Source organism: Pinus tabuliformis, chromosome 8, assembly GCF_031772625.1.
Source record: "Pinus tabuliformis cultivar Carrire ecotype Pingquan chromosome 8, CPIR1, whole genome shotgun sequence".
Classification (NCBI taxonomy): domain Eukaryota; kingdom Viridiplantae; phylum Streptophyta; class Pinopsida; order Pinales; family Pinaceae; genus Pinus; species Pinus tabuliformis.
This window is the reverse complement of record NC_142294.1, coordinates 1,954,348,101-1,954,369,187: the sequence shown is the minus strand read 5'-3', so window position 1 is coordinate 1,954,369,187 and position 21,087 is coordinate 1,954,348,101. Positions and strand designations below refer to the sequence as shown.

General features: G+C 40.8%; 2 protein-coding genes across 2 annotated transcripts in view; both read left to right on the top strand.

Annotated features, from left to right (window-relative positions):
• The window catches only part of LOC149244285 (ARF guanine-nucleotide exchange factor GNOM-like), a 60,968-nt gene that overhangs the window by 21,717 nt on the left and 18,164 nt on the right, over positions 1-21,087 (top strand).
• LOC149244286 (uncharacterized) lies at positions 4,732-6,637 on the top strand. Its single transcript, XM_089367960.1, has 2 exons — positions 4,732-5,488; positions 5,606-6,637. Exons 1-2 carry the CDS (start codon positions 4,747-4,749, stop codon positions 6,262-6,264), a joined length of 1,401 nt encoding a protein of 466 aa, XP_089224086.1. The 5' UTR covers positions 4,732-4,746; the 3' UTR covers positions 6,265-6,637.

Genomic DNA, 21,087 nt, shown 5'->3' with positions numbered 1-21,087 from the left:
TCATTGGTTTCTTCATGGTGTTGTTTGGAGAAGAATGATCTACAGGGCGCCTCCCGCCCTCCAGACAACCCTCCTCCAGCCCTCCAGACAGACCTCCTCCCAACCACAACGGACAAAGAATAATCAACAACTTCTTCCTTTCGACCTTAGATGTTAGGAATAGCCCTCGCTCCTTTACTCACCCTAGGATCATATAGTCGAATTTCCTAATGGTTTCAAAGGAGCCAGACGAAGAGAGATTGCCTTGCTCACTTCCCTCGCCATTGACCATCAGATCCAGGAGATGTTGACCTCATTGGCCTTATCTTTATCCCCCTTTGCTTCTTTGGAGTTACATAGTCCAACAGTAGACATACTTCGTACTTCTCATTTTTGGTCATTTCATGCGATTTTATACATTCTCTAATTGTACCTTTATTTCATTTTAGTCTTATTTTAGTCATATTTTAGTCTTTTTAGCTTTGGAGTTACAATGGAGTTGCATTTGGACTCCCACATGTCTTGTATTTACATTGGATGTATCTTTTAGTCCCATTGACCTACTCTTTTGGTCACCCGAGGACCATGGCTGCTTGGAAGCGGGAGCAACTGTTTTCTGAAGCTTTCGGGTCAGGAGCGTTTTTTATATAATATATATTTTTATACATTTTGATGCATATATGTCAACATAAGCATGTAGAATGATGATTTATTTATAAAATGCATAAAAACATGGATTAAACCATATAACATCAATCATCTAGTAGTTATAATCTTCATCAACCACAAGTCCACAAGTTACAACACATCGATTCTCATCAACCTTAAAGTTTCGAAGTTTCAAAATTCAATATAGTCATCACTAAAGTTGTAGTTGTAACCATTACCAAAGTATAACAAAGAATATCAAACATGAAATGGAACGTTTTGTAGAAAATCCTTGAAACCTTGCAACTGTTAATGAGAGCAAACTGATCACAAAGGACACAAGATTTCTCTACCAAAAAATCTGTGGAGAGAAAACAATGAATAGAAACACAATCACACATAAAACACAAAATATATCTAGGGAACCCAATTGGGAAAAATCCCTCTTGCTTGTATTAAATCAATTGAGCAATCTGATCTATTACATAGAAACTGCTTCAAGCCTGAAGCTCCCTGCAATACTAATCAACTCTCTATAAGACTTGCCCAACACTTAGGCAAATAAGGCCTGCTAGGAGCCTCCTATTTCCTAGTGCAAATCCTCCCTAAAAAATAGGAGAATTCCCTATTTCCTTGCGCAAATCCCAAGAGAAATTGCCCTGCTTGATCCTCAAGCTTGTACACCAAAACTTGTATACAATAATGATTACAACTGTGCCTTCATTCAATCTCAATAGGCAATTCGAATTGCATGACCTACTAGGGCTAAATTTAGCAACTGCTATTGTTAACTGAGAGTAAGTTGAGTTAACACAAAGTCAAACTACTCAACTAAACTCATGTCTATCTCTATTCTAGAACTAGAGATCAGTTAATTGACAGACACTAGAGTTAACTCCACTAGATAGCTAATTTTAGCCATCAACTAGTCCACAACTCACTGCATGCCATCTAACTCGAATTAACTGACTATAACTCAGTGATAGGCCACATCACACATGTTAACTGAAAGCTAACTCAAGAAACTATGAGACTGAATTCGAATTGGCATCTTTGACTAAGGCACAAGTCAAAGAAGCCATTCCTTGCTACATTTTCAACACTCCCTCTTAGCAAGGAAGGGATTATGAACAACCCCAATCCTGCCTCTATGGAACTCGAACTTGCCCCTTGATAGGGCCTTGGTCAAGATGTCTACATCCTGCTGCATGTTAGGAATGTACTGTAGCATAACAATTCTCCTCTGCATACAATCTCTAAGATGGGCCTTGGTCAAGATGCCTGCATCCCGTTGCTCTTTAGGAATGTATTGTAGCATAACAGTGCTCCTTTGCATACAATCTCTAAGATGATGGTACCCATTGTCTATATGCTTGGATCTATCATGAAACACTAGATTCTCAGAGAGTTTTATGCAACTCTAATTGTCACAGTGGATCAATGTAGGCTCCATCCCCTGACTGAAGAGTCCTACTAGGATCTTCCTCATCCAAATAGCCCTGCAAGTTGCTTGAATGGCAACCATGTACTCGGCCTCTGCTAAATTGAGTGCAACTGATCTTTGCTTCCCGCTGTACCAAGAAACTGCTGCTGACCCAATACCGTAGACTGCTCATGATGTGCTCTTCCTATTTGTGGGACTCCCTACCCAATCTGCATCTGTGAAGCCCTGAAGTCTCAGTCTATCAGTCTATTTGTACTACAATCCAAAATCTACTATGCCTCTGAGGTATCTTAAAACATATTTTGCAGCTCTCTAATGGACCTTGGAAGGATCCACCATGAACTGACTCAATTGGTTCACTGCAAAACAAATATCAAGCCTTGTGTTCACCAAATACATCAAGGACCCAATCAACTGCCTGTAGATTGTACCATCTACTGCATCTCTTGTGGAGGCATCCTCCTTCCTCTAGTTAGTAGCTAGAGGAGTAGCCATGGGTTTGTAATCTTGCATGTGGAATCTTTGAAGGATCTTAGAGGTGTACTTCCCTTGTCTAACAAATATCTCTCCATCACCTTGCCAAACCTCCAATCCAAGGAAATAGTGCATCAACCCCATATCCTTCATCTCAAACTCTCTTGCAAGGTCCTCCTTGCAATCCTGGATCAAACTGTCATCTCCTGTCAAAATCAAATCATCAACATAAAGAACTAAGATGAGCAGACTACCATCTACCATGATGTAGTATAGGTTGGCATTTGCCTCACTCTTAGTGAAGCCCAATCCTTTGAGATAAGAATCAATGCGAGTGTACCATGCTCTAGGTGCTTGCTTGAGCCCATAAAGAGTCTCTTCAGCTTACACACATGTGTGTCTTTGATGAAGGTCTCAAACCCATTGTTTTACGAAACGGCCGGGTTGACTCCGAAACGGCCGTTTCGTTCCGGGTCACCCAAAAAAATTTCAACTCGGCCCTATGACCCGGCTCGGTGACCGGGTCAGCTATGACCCGGCCGAGTCAGCCAATGACTCGGCCGGGTCATAGCTGACCCGGTCAACCCGGCCGGGTCACGTCAAAAAACGGCCGTACCGTTTGGAACCCGCTGGGCAGCGTTTTAACTTAAAAAAAATTAATTTTTTGCTGATTTTTGGCTGATTTAGTTAGGGTTTGTGGACATGAAAAGGTTTATGTGATTAGTTAAATGCATTTGGGGTCCATTTCCCCCTCCCAAACTCTATTTAAGACAGCCAAATGCTCTCATTTCACTCACAGCAGTCTTATGCATTTGAGTGAGAGTCTTCTTTGAGAGTTAGTGAGCAGTTCTTGAGCTTGTTTTGGAGCAGCAGTGAGGAGTCTTGGAGGAGCATTGTAGCTGGAGTGAGGAGCTTCTTGGGCAGCCATTTGGAGCAGCATTGAGGAGCTGATTTTTGGAGCAAGTTTGAGGAGGCAGTTTGTGCCTGGAGGTATTTTTTTCCACCTCTATAAATCTGTTTTTACTTATTAAATTTTAGGTGCATATAAAGATAGCTTAGAGAGTGTTTTTAGTCAAATAAATGAACATTGAATCAATTTTTATTTTTATTTTTCATTTTCAGATTGTTTTCCTAGTCAAAAAATGGCACCTAGAGCAAAAGATGCTGCTTGGGCATATGTTGAAATGGTTGATGATGAGATGTGTTGCAAGTTTTGCCATAGGAAAATTAAGTCAGGTCCTGGGGGGATTCATAGGCTGAAACAACACTTGGCAGGGATTAAAGGCAATATTACTGCATGTAAATCCCCCGAAATTGGGGAGATTAGAAAGACTTTGTTGGAAAGCTTTGAAAAATTTGAAGCAGATAAGACTAGGCAAAAAGAGATACAGGCTGAAATTGGGAGGAAGAGGGAGATACAAAGAATGATGGCTGCCAACCCCCACTATGAGTTTGAGGGTTCTTCCTCTATCCCTCAAACTGATGCATCAAACCCTTTCCGTTATGTTCCTCCCTCTTTTGCTTCTGTTCAAGATAAGGGAAAGGGTAGAATGAAGGGTGATGGGACTATCAAAAGTTTTTTCACTCACTCAGGCTCCTCTCCATCAGATGCACATGGTCCTGAAGTTAGTAAAGGTCTTTCTCAGCCCACTTTAGATGACCATTGGAAGAAAGAATTGAGGGAGACTGCTTGTGACTACATAGCTAGATGGTGGTATGATGCTGATCTCCCCTTTAATGCTGCTCGTTCACCATATTATGAGCCTATGTTTGAGGCCATACATGCTGCTGGAAAAGGCTTCAAAGGCCCTACTATGCAAGAGCTAAGGGGGGTTCGTTTGCAGAAAGAAATTACATCAATTAATGAGTATTTGCAAGATTTCAAGGAATCATGGGCAAGAACAGGGTGTACCATCATGTCAGATGGATGGACTGATCAAAGAAACCGTACCATCATAAACTTTCTTGTCTTCTGCCCACAGGGAACCATGTTTTTAAAATCAGTTGATGCATCTGATAAGGTAAAAGATGGCCACTTGTTGTTTCAGCTATTGGATGAGGTTATTCAGGGTGTGGGGGTGGCTAATGTTGTTCAAATCATCACAGACAATGCCTCTAACTATGTTCTTGCTGGTAGACTGTTAGAGGAAAAACACAAGACCATCTTTTGGACCTCATGCGCTGCACATTGCATAGACCTCATGCTTGAGGATATTGGGAAATTAGATTGGGTCAGAAACACTGTAGATAATGCCAAAAGCATAACAAAATTTATCTACAATCATACACTGGTTTTGAGTATCATGAGGAAACACACTGGAGGCAAGGATATTATTAGGCCTGCCATCACTAGATTTGCTACACATTTTTTGACATTGCAATCTATGCTTTCCCAACATAGAAACTTGCAAAAGATGTTTTCCAGTGATGATTGGAATAATAGCAGTTGGTCTAACAAACCAGAAGGCAGAGAATTGAGAAGGAAAGTCCATGATGAAACTTTTTGGAGAAAGGCAACAGAGATTGTGAAGGTTGCTGAGCCACTAGTTAAGGTGTTGCGGTTGGTGGATGGGGAAAGGTTGGCTATGGGCTTCATTTATGAGGCTATGGATCAAGCAAAGGAGCAAATAAAGGCAGCATACAAGGATAGAGTGGCAAAGTATGGGCCCATTTGGGCAATCATTGATGAAAGATGGAACAATCAACTCCATCGCCCTATACATGCAGCTGGGTATTTTTTGAACCCACGGTATCATTATAAAGCTAAGGAGTCAGGAGCTTTGAGGGGGGAGGTCAGAGATGGACTGGTTGATTGCATTGAGCGCATGGTCCCATCGGAGTCTGATCAGCTACTGATACATCAGCAGGTCACATCCTTCACCAATGCAACAGGTACCTTTGGGAAGAACCTAGCAAAGATTGCAAGAGAAGCAGATGAGCCAGGTAAACAAAAATTTCAATTTTCAATTTCTCAATTTCAAGTTAGATATAATTTGTAATTTTGTTGAGCTTCAGCCTTCATCTAACTCATAATTCATTACACTCCTATGTTTTTTGCAGCACAATGGTGGGAGGCCTTTGGTGGCCAGTGCCCTGAATTGCAAAGGTTTGCAATTCGTATTTTGAGTCAAACTTGCAGTGCATCTGGGTGTGAGCGCAATTGGTCTGTCTTTGAGAGGATTCACACAAAGAAGAGAAACCGTTTGGAGCAAAAACGGTTGAATGATCTAGTTTTTGTCCAATACAACCTTCGGCTCAGACGGAACCAATTGCTGAACAAAAGACCTGATTCAGATCCCATTGTGTTGGAAGACATTGATCCAACATCAGATTGGGTAGTGGAGAGTCGTCTACCAGAGTTTGATCCTGATGAGGATCTTGATGAACTTGATGTTGGAGATCCACTGCAGCGTGTTCAGTTGAATGCAGATCCCAATCCACCAGCCTCAGTCTCACAGCCAGCTAGTAGGACTCCAGTTGTAGGTGCTTCGCCTTCCTCTGCTCAGCCACGACAGAAGCGCAGCCGCATTTGTACTCTATCTCAGCTTGCATCTGCTTCACAGCCTAGTGGTACTGGTACTGGCACCACTTCTACAGTTGCAGTTGGAGACGATGATGATGAGGAGGAGCCATGGGGCCCCTTGTCTGGCTCTGCCTCTGATGATGATGATCCAGAGATTGGTCGAGATGATCTTGGCTCCTCTGGCAGTAGCCAGTAGCTACTAGCCTCCTTGGTTATTTGTATTTTGTTTTGACTCTTGAGTCTTTGATCATGTATGACAGACTACAGTTGACTATGTATTTACTATTGCCATTGGCCCTTGGGTACACCGTACCATTTTGATATAATGGATTGGTTCATGAGCCTACTTTGATCATATGTTGTCTTCCATGTATATTATAATGTTGTGTGTTTGGAAACTTGAATGAAAATATTTAAAATTATGTTTAAACTATTTAAAATTATGTTTTTTTATAAAAAAAATAAATATTTAATGTATTTTTTACAACGACCGAGTCATTGAAATCGAGCCGGCCGAGTCATTGCCGTTTCCGTTTCCGTTTCCGAGTCGATCCTCGGCCGAGTCCGAATCCGAGTCCGTTTTGTAAAACATTGCTCAAACCCCCTTGGCTGCTTAATGTAGATCTCTTCCTCAATCACTCCATTGAGGAAAGTTGTCTTGACCATAGTTGCAGGAACTATCCCCCCCCCTAAGGATCAAGAGGTGGAACCGCGTCCCATACGGATCTGCGACCAATCCTTTGGCAGAACGGGATCTGAAAATCGGATCCGCGGTTTCGCCCTTTTTTGGTGATTTTTGAAAAATCGGATCCATGGGGGCCTAATCCGCAGTTTTGGAAAGGATCAGTTGCGGATCCATGGAGGTTTGGGCGTGTATCTGCTGCAGATCGCGAGCGGATCTGAGAGAAGGTGGATGGTTCACATGGTTTCATGGGGCTTTTTTATTTCTTTTTTGGAAGATTCGAACTGTTATGTGAGGAACTATGCTTTCCGAATACTCCCAAGGTGCCCCTTGATGCTCCCTAATGGTAATGTTAAATTCTTAAAGTAAAATTGGCATTCTCATTTTCATCTTTTTACTTAAATTTTTAACATTACCATGAAACGACATAGGATTCCAACCTCATTAGACTTCATATGGAGAGAATAGAATTTCATATCCCATTCAAAATTCAACAGACTATAGTTTTCAAGATCAATGAGATTGTGGCATTTCATTGGATTATATCATGTATGAGGGCATGTGATTGGCATTTAATCAAGAGCATTGAGCCCTATATGTACCCCAATGTTGGTGTTGTTGATTGTTAAACTCCTTTGTCATGGCCTTAGCAAAAATATACCCTTCACTCAAGTCAAAATCATTGATCAGGCATGTTAAGCCTTCTCTACGATATTATAAGGCTTGGATTAGGCCGTTTGATTAAAATGGGCAATGTTGACTAATATCCCTAGAGAATCGAAGTAGAGGCAAAGGCTAGACAAGAGAAGAGGAATCTAGATTCTAGATGGTTGATGCTAGAGTAATTAATCTTTGATGTACAATAGATACCATATCTATCTTGATTTATGTAAAAATATGCATGTTTTCATGTCTTCTACAACTAATTTGGTATTTTGGAAGTTTTTTTTTTTTTTGAATATAAATGCTATATATATATATATATATATATATATATATACACGCTTCAGAGATGCTTCGCTTCCTAGATTTTTGGGAAATTACACTTCTGCGTATCTGCTTCCAAAAAACGTCCCCTCTTCGTGCAACATTGGTCTTGACATCCATCTGGTAGATCTTCCACCCCAATTGTGTTGCCAATGCAAGTATGGTCTTGATAGATGAGTACCTTGCCATTGGGGCAAAGGTTTCCTCATAATCAATCCCTTCAATCTGTGAGAAGCCCTTGGCCACAAACCTGGCCTTGTACTTCTCCACACTACCATCTGCTGCATGCTTCACCTTATACAACCACCTGAAGCCAACAACTGATTTGCCCTTAGGTCTAGGCACAACCTCCCAAACATCATTCTTCATGATGGAACTATACTCTTCCACCATGGCATCCAACCAAACTTGCTGGGAAGCTTCCTCTTCAACTCTATCATTAGTGCCATGTATCTAGTGTATCTTTCTGGTGATCTGCACTATCTGTGTAAGGAACTAGGAGGTCCAACCTGCTCTTGAGCTTCTTGCACCAATCTATCAACCAACTTGGTCCTCTTCCTCCCTTCACTGGGAGTCACTGTGTGAGTGGGTGCCTCCACTCAGTCTGCTCTCTTCTCCTCATCATGTGGTGGCTCCACATCATCCTCCTGGAATGTCCTCTTGCCCTTAGGCAAGGACTGACTCTGTGAATCTGACTAAGGCTCCTCCTTGGGAGCTAGAAGCTCCTCATCTGTAGATGTGCTCAACTCTCGCTCTAGAGAACTTCTCATAGCTTTCTCCTCATTAAATCTGACATCCCTTCTCAAAACAGTGTTTTTGAGAGAGGGAATGTACACCCTATAAACATGAGGTGTTTCAGTATAGCCCACAAAGATCCCCCTCTCTGCAGTGGGCTCCAACTTCTTCTTACCATCTTTGGACACATGGGAATACGCCATGGACCCAAAATTGCGAAAGTGGGAGACATCAAGTTTCGTACTAGTGAAAGCCTCTCAGGCAGTGTCACAGGGTTCGCCGAACTTGAACCTTGAGGTTCGAAATTCGACGAACCTCAAAAAAAATTTCAGGTTTGGGTTAAGTTCGATAAATTCCGGTTCATGTTCGATTTTTTTGCGTGCCTTATTTTACATGTTAAGTTCGATAAATTTATGTGCATGTTCGATTTTTTGCCTGCCTTGTTTTGCGTTGCAGGGTACGTCGTATTTCAACTTTGGAGTTCCAATCTCTTCGTATTACAGGGTTTGCCCGCCATATAAGAAAAGGCTGGCCTTCGTTTAGGAAAATCTTGTTTCACTATTTCTAGGGTTTGACGTCATTCATTGTTACTTCAAATTCACGGTTTAAAACCATATAATAGAACATTGGCCGTCGTTTGGGAATACTGCATTTTATATAAAGTAGTTTTAGGGTTTGACGTCATTCATGATTATCTCAAACTCTTGGTTTTGATAAGCGGACTTGGATGCATATTGATAGCCTCGCTATACGCAGGCTTGGCCCTGTCACATAATGTATCAATAAAAAATCATTGATATTTAATTGTGTTGACGTGTCTGGTATGTAGACTGTCTTGGAATCTTTAAAATATCATATTAATATGATCCATCTGTGTAAAAATTATATAGAAACATTATTTATAAAATTATATATATATTCGAATTTAATGGCGAACCTCATTCGAACTTTATCAAAAAATTCGAATTCGAATCGAACTTAATCATTGTCGAACTCGAATTCGAACCCGAACCATGTGACATTGCTCTCAGGTGTAATCAACCCAAGAAATCTGTGAGGACTCCTATTCTGCAAGTACACAACTGTGTTGCAAGCCTTTGCCCACAAGGATAAGGGCAACCCTTGGTCATGCAACATGGCTCTAGCAACCCCAACAATACTCCTATTCTTCCTCTTTGCAACCCCATTCTGTTGAGGATTACAGGGTGTAATCAACTCTCCTAATGCCCTCCTTGGCACTCAAATCTCTGAAGGCATTGGAGACATACATTCCTCCAATGCCACTCCTCAGGGACTTGATTTTCTTCCATGTCTCATTCTCCACTAAGGCCTTGAATTCCACAAACTTGGAATAAACCTCATCTTTCTTCTTCATGAAATAAATCCAACACTTACGAGAAAAATCATCAATGAAGATCACATAATACCTATGTTTGGCGAGTGAAACTGAGGAGAAGGGGCCACAAACATTTGAATGAAATCTCTTCAGAATAGCTCCAACTTTGCTATCTCGACCCTGAAAGGAAGATTTGGCATATTTGCCAAGAGTATATCCCTTGCACACATCATGCTAATCACGAGTGCACTGTGGTAGCCCCGTGGCAATTTGCCGAAGTGTCTTCAATGCTCTATGATGTAGATGTCCCATGTGCCTATGCTAGAGCTCTTCAACATCTCGACCCTGAACAAACTCTTCCTTGCTGCTCAAGGCTGCGCATGCATCGACCTCCAACTTGTAGAGGTTCTTTGATCCTGACACCAATCTGCTTGACCTGTCCTGAAGCAGAATGCTTGAGGTAGGCCTTCCCTTTGCTGAATACTACATCATACCCTTTGTCTTCAAGGACTGCTATTGAGACAAGGTTTTTCTTCAATCCTGGAACATACATCACATTCTTGAGATGGAGAAGGGAACCAAACTCCCTCTTAAAGCTCACTATACCAACTCCTTTGGTCATGTATTTGCCATCATCTCCAAGCTCGATATGGAATTGCATGTCTTTCTCCTCCAAACTACTAAAGAAATCTTTATTCCTTGTCATGTGGAATGAAGCCCCTGAATCAATGTACCACACACTACCTCGAACTGAGCTTTCCATGCAAGCTATCAAAGAGAAATCCAATTCGAATTGAGAAGAGAGTGCTTCTCCTCCTACTGTTGCTGCAATATGCTTGCTGGATTTTTTGTTTGGACATTTTGCAGTATAATGTCCAAACTCGTGACAATGAAAACATGTGATCTTGCTAAGATCCTTCTTTTTCTTGCCTCCATTCTTACTAGACTCGGTCTTGCCTCGAGCCTTCTTGCCCTTGGCTTTCTTCCCTTTGCCAACTAAAGCAAAGTTATCCTCATCGTCTGTCCTAGCTGTGAGACTCCATCCCTTGTGTTCCTTCTTATCTCTTCCTGCACAAGACCTGACCATAGTCTCTCCCAATCGGGGAGCTTATCTCTGTCGTTCACTACATCTTGCAAACTTTGCCAAGATTTGTGAAGCCCATGAAGAGCAAGACTCACAAGATCTGCAAGTGGAACTATCTCTCCAACACCTCCAAGTTTATCCTTCACTTGAGCAAACCTGGATAGATATGTAACAATGTTCTCATTCTTGCTCATTCAAATGTTTCTCAATTTGTCCTTCAAAGCAAGTTTTCTGAATCACTACTGCTTTCAAACAGATCAGTAAGGGCCTTCCACATCTGGAATGCTATATTCTTCCCATGCAAATTTGGAACAATATGGTCTTTGACTCCTTCTAGGATCATCCTCCTTGCTTTGGCAATGTCCTTAGTCCATTGAGCTAGCTACTGTACATCTGCTGTAGGAGGTTGAGGAATATCAGTCTTGATGTATTTCGAAACCCCGTTATCATCTAACAAAACCTCCATTCTGTCCTTCCATGCACAAAAATTCAAAGTCCCTTCTAGGGCATGCTCTGTCCTCAAACCATAGAATGGAATGATTCCTGCACTTGTAGAATTCCTGCACTAACGAATCTTCTCTCTAACGCACTTTGAATCTAAGCAAGGAACTCAGTCTCTATCTTGTTTTCAGCTCTGATACCATGTTGCAACTGCTAATGAGAGCAAACTGATCACAAAAGACACAAGATTTCTCTACCAAAAAATCTGCAGAATGAAAACAATGAATAGAAACACAATCATACATAGAACACAAAATATAGCTGGGGAACCCAACTTGTAAAGACCCCTCTTGCTTGTATTAAATCAACTGAGCAATCTGATCTATCACATAGAAACTACTTCAAGCTTGAAGCTCCTTGCTATATTGATCAACTCTCTACAAGACTTGCCCAACATTGAGGCAAATAAGGCTTGTGAGGAGCCTCCTATTTCCTAGCACAAATACTTCCTAAAAAATAGGAGAATTCCCTATTTCCTTGCGCAAATCCCAAGAGAAATTGCATTGCTTGATCCTCAAGCTTGTACACTAAAACCTGTATACAATAATGATTACAATTGTACCTTCATTCAATCTTAATAGGCAATTCAAATTGCATGACTGACTAGGGCTAAATTTAGCAGCTGCTACTGTTAACTGAGAGTAAGTTCAATTAACACAAAGTCAAAATACTCAACTAAACTCATGTCTATCTCTATTCTAAAACTCGAGATTAGTTAACTGACAAACACTAGAGTTAACTCCACTAGATAGCTAATTTTAGCCATCAACTAGTCCACAACTCACTGCGTGCTATCTAACTCAAATTAACTGATTATAACTCAGTGATAGGCCACATCACACATGTTAACTGAAAGCTAACTCAAGCAACCATGAGATTGAATTCAAATTGGCATCTTTGACTAAGGCACAAGTCAAAGAAGCCATTCCTTGCTACATTTTCAACATGTTTCACGAAGCATCATATTCATAATTCATTACCAATGAGTTATAATTGCCAACTTCAAACTTTAAACTTAAATTGTCATCTATTGTTTACAAAAATACCATAATAAATATGAAAGAGTCAATAGTTCTAAAAAGTACTAGAAAGTAGAAACTAGAAAAGACAAGTAAATCTACTATCTACTAAAATTTCTTCTTGCCACGAGAAACTTCTATTCTTTTCTTGTGATCTATGAATAATGGGAGTCATCTCTCGCATAGTCTAACTCTGTAATGGTCGCGAACCACGCCCAAAACCAGAAGGCACATGACCTCCACGCAATGCTGCAGATGGAGGTGGCATTGTTGTTGATGTTGTTGCTGCTGCTTCATCCTCATTGTCCAAAAATTCTGCTTCAAACTGTTCTAAATGTAAGGCTCCATCCTCCAAATTATCCTCCTTCGGGTTGTTGTCCCAAGTGATATATACTCTATCAAATTGAGCCCACTCACAATAATGTGTCAACAACCTCAAGTTGTAGTGTACATAAACCAAGCTTTCTGCATGGTTTTCATTGAGTCAATTTCTTTTGACATTGTGGATGAAGCCATAGGTGCTGCAACACCTCTTTGCAGAAGAAGTATTAATGACCTGTGAAAGCACTTTAACTGCCAATTTCGCCAAAGGTCCCTTGAATCCATATATGTTCCACCATTCAACAGGATTCAATCAATATCTTTCATCGATTGTATGCAAAGAACCAAACATTCTAGTTTGATTGAAGTATTTGCTTAATTCTCCACGCAATCTAGCACGCTCCTCCCTATCAGGGATCTGTATGGGGTTTTCTCCTAACCCCACCTCCAAGTGCACGTTTGGCCAACCAAGATGGAGAGTAGTATTTTGGCATAAGGACATATACCAAGGCATGGAGTGGAACGTTAATATTATCCCACCTTTTGACCACATGTTTGTGAGTATGATCATACAAGATGGGATCTTTCGGTTGAACAATATCTTTGATTTGCTTTAGCATGAATCCATCTGCTCATACACCTCTCTAATCACCAACACGTGTATATGCAAAACGAATCATGTTATAAATTGGCTTGGTGAATTGCAAAACCTTCTTCACACTTGCCCAAAATTGACCATCAAGAACGATGTCCACCACCTCTTGAAAGTCTTTCTTGTCAGATGCAGTTGCAACCTTGTCCTATAATACTTTCCATGATTCACTTGATACCATGCTAGCCAATGCCTCTCTTGCCTTCAAAAGGCGCTTGGAGGTGAGGTAATAGCTAGCAAATCTAGTCTTTGCAATCTTCAATAGCTCCAACCTTGAGTGACTGCAGAAAAGGCCATGGGAATTGCTATGATTGGTAATAAATATTATCATGTACTTACCTTTTTTGTACAATAAACCAATCCATTTGCATTTAAGTTCCTTTATCTTAATAATGTCATGCATCAAAAGGTTCATTATGTGAAGCATTATCAATAATGACTTGGATAACATTGTATGGCCCAATACTTTTAATTGTTTGAACTAATGGTTTTGCAATGTTGATGCCAACCTTGAACTTATCTAAGTAGTCATGAGATGAAAGGAAGATTGCACCAGTAGTAGACGCACCAAGAACACTTATCAATGGATTGCCTTTTACTTTTGTCCAACCATCAGATACAATGGATACCCCATATTCGTTCCAAACATTTGTGAATTTACCCAAAGCATTTTTGATTTTGGCTTTTTCTTGATCAAGTCCCACTATTTTAGCTTTGTCATACCTAGGGCTTCTGTATCCTTTAGGGGCATCATTGATGGCGGCAACCATTTCATGCTAATAAGGTGAGCGAAGAACATTGAATGGTATGCCACATGCAAAGAGAAATAAAAAAACTTTTGCCTCCATGTCATCCCTACAACCTTGATTAATGGGTTTTAATATTGTTCTATGCCTTAAAGGGATGTCTATGCCTATGGCTGTGAATCCACTACCATGGGTGGAACCGGTAGAGTTCTTATTTGGCCACTGAATGCTCCATGTGTGCTAGTTGAAATTCGTTTGTAAGCTAGAATTTCTTAACATGACAATTACTTGTGAATGTTAATTATGCTTCTTTTTAAGTTTTATTTCATTTACTTATGTCATCAAACAATTATATATATAAATAAAGTGCACAAGAGATAAGAGACACTAGAGATTAGGCCAGAAGCCAGGGAAGAACCCACAAGGGGAAAACCCAATAATCCTTTCCTTATAGATTCTTCGTCAACAAGAGAAATCCAAGTCAAACTAACCAGTGATCCAAGTGTCAAGTCAATTCTCCAAACTTTGTGATGTTCTGTTCACAACTCCTTGCCTGTCCTTTAGATGCCTTGTTATTTTGGCAGCTCAGGGATAAATCCCCTTCATTGGATAACATCCAGAGAGACACAAAATTGCCCTTGGAAGCACTCAATTTAGTTAAGGAAAAATGTATTTTTGATGTAAAAACCCACAATGGCACAATTGTTTAGGTCGACCTAAATGCAAAATTGGCACCTCTCCAACGCATATAAATACAAGTCAAGTCTCACCTCATCTGGGATCTCATCAACTCAACACATCTTCTCTCTTCACATATGATTGGTTCGTACAGGTCTGAGGCAACATCTTCTCTTCACACATGCGAGGGTCTTTGAGCAACTCTGAAATTTCTACTTTGACTTTTTGTGCAGGCGACTTTGACCAACATAGACTTTGGTATTTTTGGCATGGTTTGACTTCAATTTTGCTTGGGAAAACTATGTTATGCTAGGCCACATTGATTGGCACAAAATTTGAGGAGATCGACACTTTGACCTGTGTTGATCGCAGGCTTGATTGTAGAGTTTGACCCCAAGGACTCTCTCTCCATTGACCAGGTTTGATCGCTTTGTTTGGGACTGTTTTGACCTCTGTTTGACCAGCAAAAGAGGCAGAGTTTGATGCCCTTTGACCGTGTTCATTGGAGGTGTCGACTGTTGAATTTGTGGATTGGTTAAGGCTCTGTTGACACTATTGACTTGGACATAATTACAGACTTTGACTGTTGACCAAAATTGACTTTTTGAGGCTCATCATTGGTTGGATATTGGTTTGTCTATTTGGATAGTCAAAGGTTGACTTTGACTCATTGTTGGATTGGATCATTGTACTCTTTGTTGAACATTTTATGACAATCTAATATGAAGAATTTGAAAGGGTTTTCCCCCTTGTGGGGTTTTTCCCTGGTCTTTGACCAAATTTGATGTCTCTTGCCATTGCTTCTGATTGTCTCTTGTAAATTGCATTTATTGTTCAATCTCCAATTGCTATTGTTTACTGGAAGATTGAATTAATTGCTAATTGAAGTTAAGAATTAGGCTAAAGTGATTGTAACAACATAGAACATTGTAAAATTAACATGGTATTTGAGCTAAAGTGAAGAGCAAAGCCCAAAGAGACGAGACTAGGAACAATCATCTTTGAAAGAAGTTGAAGGAGCCTATTTGATTTGGACAAGATGACTACCTCTTTCTTCAAGGACAATGAGAAGCTAGGAGATTCATCAAACTTTGCAGCATGGAAGATCAAGTTGGAAGTTATATTGGATGACAACGATGTTTTGGAATATGTGCAAGGGAAGATTCCTGAGCCTCTAAAGAATACTCCTGCTGCCACCAAGTCCAAGTATAAGAAAGGTGAGATCAAGGATAAGAAAATTATTATTGATGGTTTGCAAGATCATTTACTTGTTTATGTTGGTAACTTGAAGAAGTCCAAGGATATTTATGATAAGCTGGTAGGGATGTATCAAGTCAACAACTTGAACCACATCCTCTCCTTGAAGAATAAACTCAAAGAAATGAAGATGAACAAGGGAGAATCTGTGTAGTCCTATGTCATGAGGGTATCCCAATTAAGGGATCAATTGCAAACTGTTGGTGAGCCCATATTTGACAAGGAGTTGGTGATGGTCACTTTACAAGGTCTTCCTCCGATTTGGGAAACTTTCATCACTACTATTAGCAACAATAATCAATTTCCTACATTTGATGAGTTGGTGGGAAAATGCACTCAAGAAGAATCTAGGATGATCTCAAGAGGAAGGATTCAAAAGCAGGAAGAAGGAGAGCCATCAACATTTGTTACTCAAGATAAGAAAAGGAAAGGTAGAGGAGGTCCATCTAATTCAAGGAAGTCTGCTCCAGCACCCAGGGACTCCAATAGAAGAACAAGAAGAGACAAGGATATGTCAAAGATTGAATGTTATAATTGTCACAAGTTTGGCCACTATGCTCAAGATTGTCGGGAAAAGAGGAATGCTCCAAGGTCAAGGTACAACAACAATCGTGGCTTCAACAATAGCAGGTTCAATAATAGAAGAGATGATCAAAGAGGAAGAGATGATAGAAGAAGAAGAGATTCTCCGAATGATCGTGAAGAAGGTCATTGTCCTCAAAAGAAGTCAAGGAACTCCATGTATGAAAGTAAGATTCGTATGATAGTTCGCTAGTAGATAGTGGGGCTTCTAAACACTTCTCCGGGTATAAGGAAGTCCCCTCAAATATGGTTGAGAGGGAGACAAGTTTGAAGAACATCCTTGGGGACAATTCTACATATCCAGTGAAGGGATTTGGTCTTGTAAAATTTGATTTAGACTTTGGGGAATTTGTTCTTCTTGATGAAGTAATGTATGTTCTGGGACTAAAGAAGAACTTGGTATCCATATATGCCTCCGAAGAAAAAGGGATGAGAGTAGCTTTCATAAGAGGAAAAGTCCTCACTTGGATTGATGCATTGAAGATCATAACCTTGGTTTTACCTAGGTTGACCTTCAACTATTGAAGGTCACAAAAATCAGCTAAGGCATCCAGTTGTCTCTATCACTGTTGATAATATCGGCGATATTCGGAAATATCGCGATATTTTCGGCAAAACGATATATCGCCGAGAAAATATCGCGATATTTTCTGTTTTGAAAATATCGCGATATTTTCAAAATATCGGCAAATATCGGGAAAATATCGCGATATTTTGAAAATATCGGCAAAATATCGGCTATATTTAAAAATTTGAAAAAATTATTTTTTATGCTTGCCGATATTTGCCGATATTTTTGCCGATATTGCCGATAAGATATTTTCTGGACCCTCGCCGATATTTTGCCGATATTTTCTGGACCCTCGCCGATATTTTGCCGATAAGTAACATTGGTGTGAAGAAAGGTTGCCCTCTCTCGCCTACCCTTTTTGGGATTTATATCAATGAGTTGGAGTCTTTCCTCCAGAAGCACACTCAGGAGGGGGATGGCTACCTTCTCCATCAAGTGTTGATTTCTCTACTCCTTTTTGTTGACGACTTGGTTTTATTGGCCTCTACCCCCGATATTTTCTGGACCCTCGCCGATCTAAATGGGGTTTGGTCCTAACCCCACCCCCTGCTGCAGGTTGGCCCAACCAAGATGTAGAGTAGTATTTTGGCGTAAGGATATACGCCAAGCAATGTAGTGGAAGATTAAGCCTATTCCACCGTTCACACACACAATCATGAATCAATTTGTACAAGTTGGGATCTCTATTATGAACAATATCTTTTATTTCCCCCAACATGGTATCCATTTGCTCATACACCTCGCCAATCACTGGTTTGTCTGTATCTACGAACCGAATCATGTGATAAATTGGCTTGGTGAAATCCAATACTTGCCTCACACTTGTCCAAAACTGACCATCAAGAGCGGCCTTCTCCACCATTTCAAAACCTCCCATGTCAGCTGCATTTGTAGCCCTTTCCTTTAATACCTACCAATGTGGACTTGATACCATGCTAGCTAATGCCTCTCTTACCTTCAAAAGGCGCGCTGAAGGTGAGGTAATAGCTACCAAATCTGGGCTTCGCAATCTTCAACAATTCCAATCTCGAGTGACTGCGGAAAAGGCCATGGGTATTGCTATGATTTGTAATAAATTTTATCATTTGTTTGCCTTTCTTGTACAAATCACCAATCCATTGGTATTGTTCATTTTTGTTCTTGACAATATCATGCAACAGAAGGTTCAATGTGTGAACCAAACATCCAAACCAAAATATGTTGGGGTATTTATCCTCAATAATTGCTCCCACTGCCTTACAATTAGGAGCATTATCAGTGATGACTTGGATGACATTGTATGGGCCAATACGCTCAATTGTTTCAAGTAATGCTTCTGCAATGTTGATGGCGGTCTTGAACTTGTCTGAGTCATCATGTGCAGTTAGAAAGATGGGACCACTAACAGACACAGCAAGAACACTTATCAATGGCTTGCCTTTTACATTTGTCCGTCCATCAGATACAATGGACACCCCATGGTCAGTCCAAGAACTTGTCATTCTATTCAAAGAATGTGGTATTTTTGCTTTTTCATGATCAAGGCCAGCGGTACTTGCCTTGTCATACCCAGGGCTCTTGTATCCTTTAGGGGCATCATTTATGGCAGAAACCATTTCGTGCCAATAAGGTGAGCGAAGAACATTGAATGGTATCCCACATGCATAGAGAAACCTGTAAACCTTTGAATCCACATCATTCTTACACCCCTCATCAAGGAAATCTGATATGGTTCTACGCCTTAAAGATGATGACCCTGTGCCTCCATATCCACTGCCTTGGGAGGATGCTGAAGGAGTTCTTTGTGATTGTGAGCTTGGTTCAAAGAAACCCCTTGATTTTTTTGATCTGTATTGGGCTTCCTCCTCTTCCCTTATGTATTTGGCTCTATCCGCTGCTGACACCGCTGTACAAGTTTTGATTCCTATTTGTTTGTCTCCATCCCATGGCTTTTTCCCACAGAGGTGTCTTCTAGCACGGGTGTATGAACCTGTGTAATCAATGTTGCAATGGGGGCAATGAAATTTAGTGGTTCCACCCCCTGTCCCTGTTTCAGCCCTGTTAACATATTTCCACAATGGAGTTTGGTCTTGTTTAGTTTTTTGAGGGTCATGTTCACCCTCCTCCAGCTCTTCCTCACCGGGGTTTTCACCAATTTGACTTTCTCCAGCTTCTTCATCCCCCTCTTCAGTTTGGCCCCTCCGTTTCCTACTCTCCAGCACCATAATAACCATAAAAGGGACTAGGAAGAGGAAAGTGCCAAGAAATATAGCCAGGTCCATGGTGTTTGATGTTTGTAGTGTTTTGATTCTTGAATCTGGAGGGTCATGTTCACCCTCCTCCAGCTCTTCCTCACCGGGGTTTTCACCAATTTGACTTTCTCCAGCTTCTTCATCCCCCTCTTTAGTTTGGCCCCTCCGTTTCCTACTCTCCAGCACCATAATAACCATAAAAGGGACTAGGAAGAGGAAAATGCCAAGAAATATAGCCAGGTCCATGGTGTTTGATGTTTGTAGTGTTTTGATTCTTGAATCTGCAAATTAATTTAATTTACTGGGATTAATTAATTTAATTTATTAATTTAATTTAAATTCATGATTTTAAAACTCAATAAACTAAATTAAATTAACTAAATTATTACTTAACTAAATTAAACTAACTAAACTAACTAAATTACTAAGTTACTTACCTCTGCAGGCTTGCTCCTCGCTCCTCGGCACTTGCTCCTCGCTCCTCAGCACTTGCTCCTCGCTTCTCCTTGCTCCTTTGCTCTTGCTCTTGCTCAATGAAGTGATAATGAAATTTTTTTAGGCCCATTGGGCTTTTAAAACATTTTTTTTTTTTTTTTTGTTGTTTTCTTTTTAAATTGGATTTTTTTTGGCGTCCGCGGATTTTTTTTTATTTTTTATTTTTATTTTTTAATTTTTTAATTTTTTATTTATTTATTTATTTATTATTTATTTATTTATTTATTTATTTTTTTATTTTTTTCGCCGGATCGCTCTCGGCCCCCGTCGAAACGCTCCTGGAGCGACAGAGCCACCGCTCCCTGCAACGCTCTCGAAAATGGCAGGGAGCGCAATTTTTTTTTTCGGGAGCGCGCTTCGGAGTCGCTCCCGACCGGAGCGCGATTCGGGAGCGGGTTCGGGGGGGGTGCTCGCCCGCAACTATGGAGGGAGGTAGTATGTGAAAATAAGGCCATGGAGTCCAATTCAGGAGGGATGGTTTGATGCCTAGGGAAGAGGGTACGCCAAAAGGCCTTGGGGGAGTAACGAAGGGCCAGACAAAGCTCTCGTCTCCTTTGGGAGAGAAATATACACTTTTTATGGCAAAGGAGTTTATGATAAGCTGTCTGGAGAGAAGGGGAGGTAGAGGGATCCTATGTGAGGGAAATGCGATGATGCGTGTGGAAAGCTTTGCAATCCTCATCATACCACCGGTTCATGGGACAGGAGCCAAGAGTGGGCTTATGAGTGTTCTTATGAGTCGAGTGGGGATAGGAGTCCAAGGCAGCTTCTGCGATGGCCTTGGAGAGTAACTCATATTTGCCTGTGACAGTATCCAAGGCTCTAAAGTGGGAGATGGGAGGGAGCAATTCCTTGAGATAGGTAGCATAGAAAGGGGCAAAATCTCTATCGAGAAGGAAGGTGGTAGAGGGGGGTAGTGAGGTGTTTCCAGAGATGGTAGAGGTGGCAGGAAGAGGGGGAGTAGAGAGGAGGAAAGTGATGAGGGCATGATCCGCTAGAGGGAGGCTGGAAATGGAGAGGTGTTGGATATGTGGGAGAAGATCATAGGTGGCCAAGACATAATCCACTACACTCGCCCCCCCACTGTGGAGAAAACAGGTGAAATCTCTTGAGCCAAGAAAGCAGTCTGTTCATGATCAATA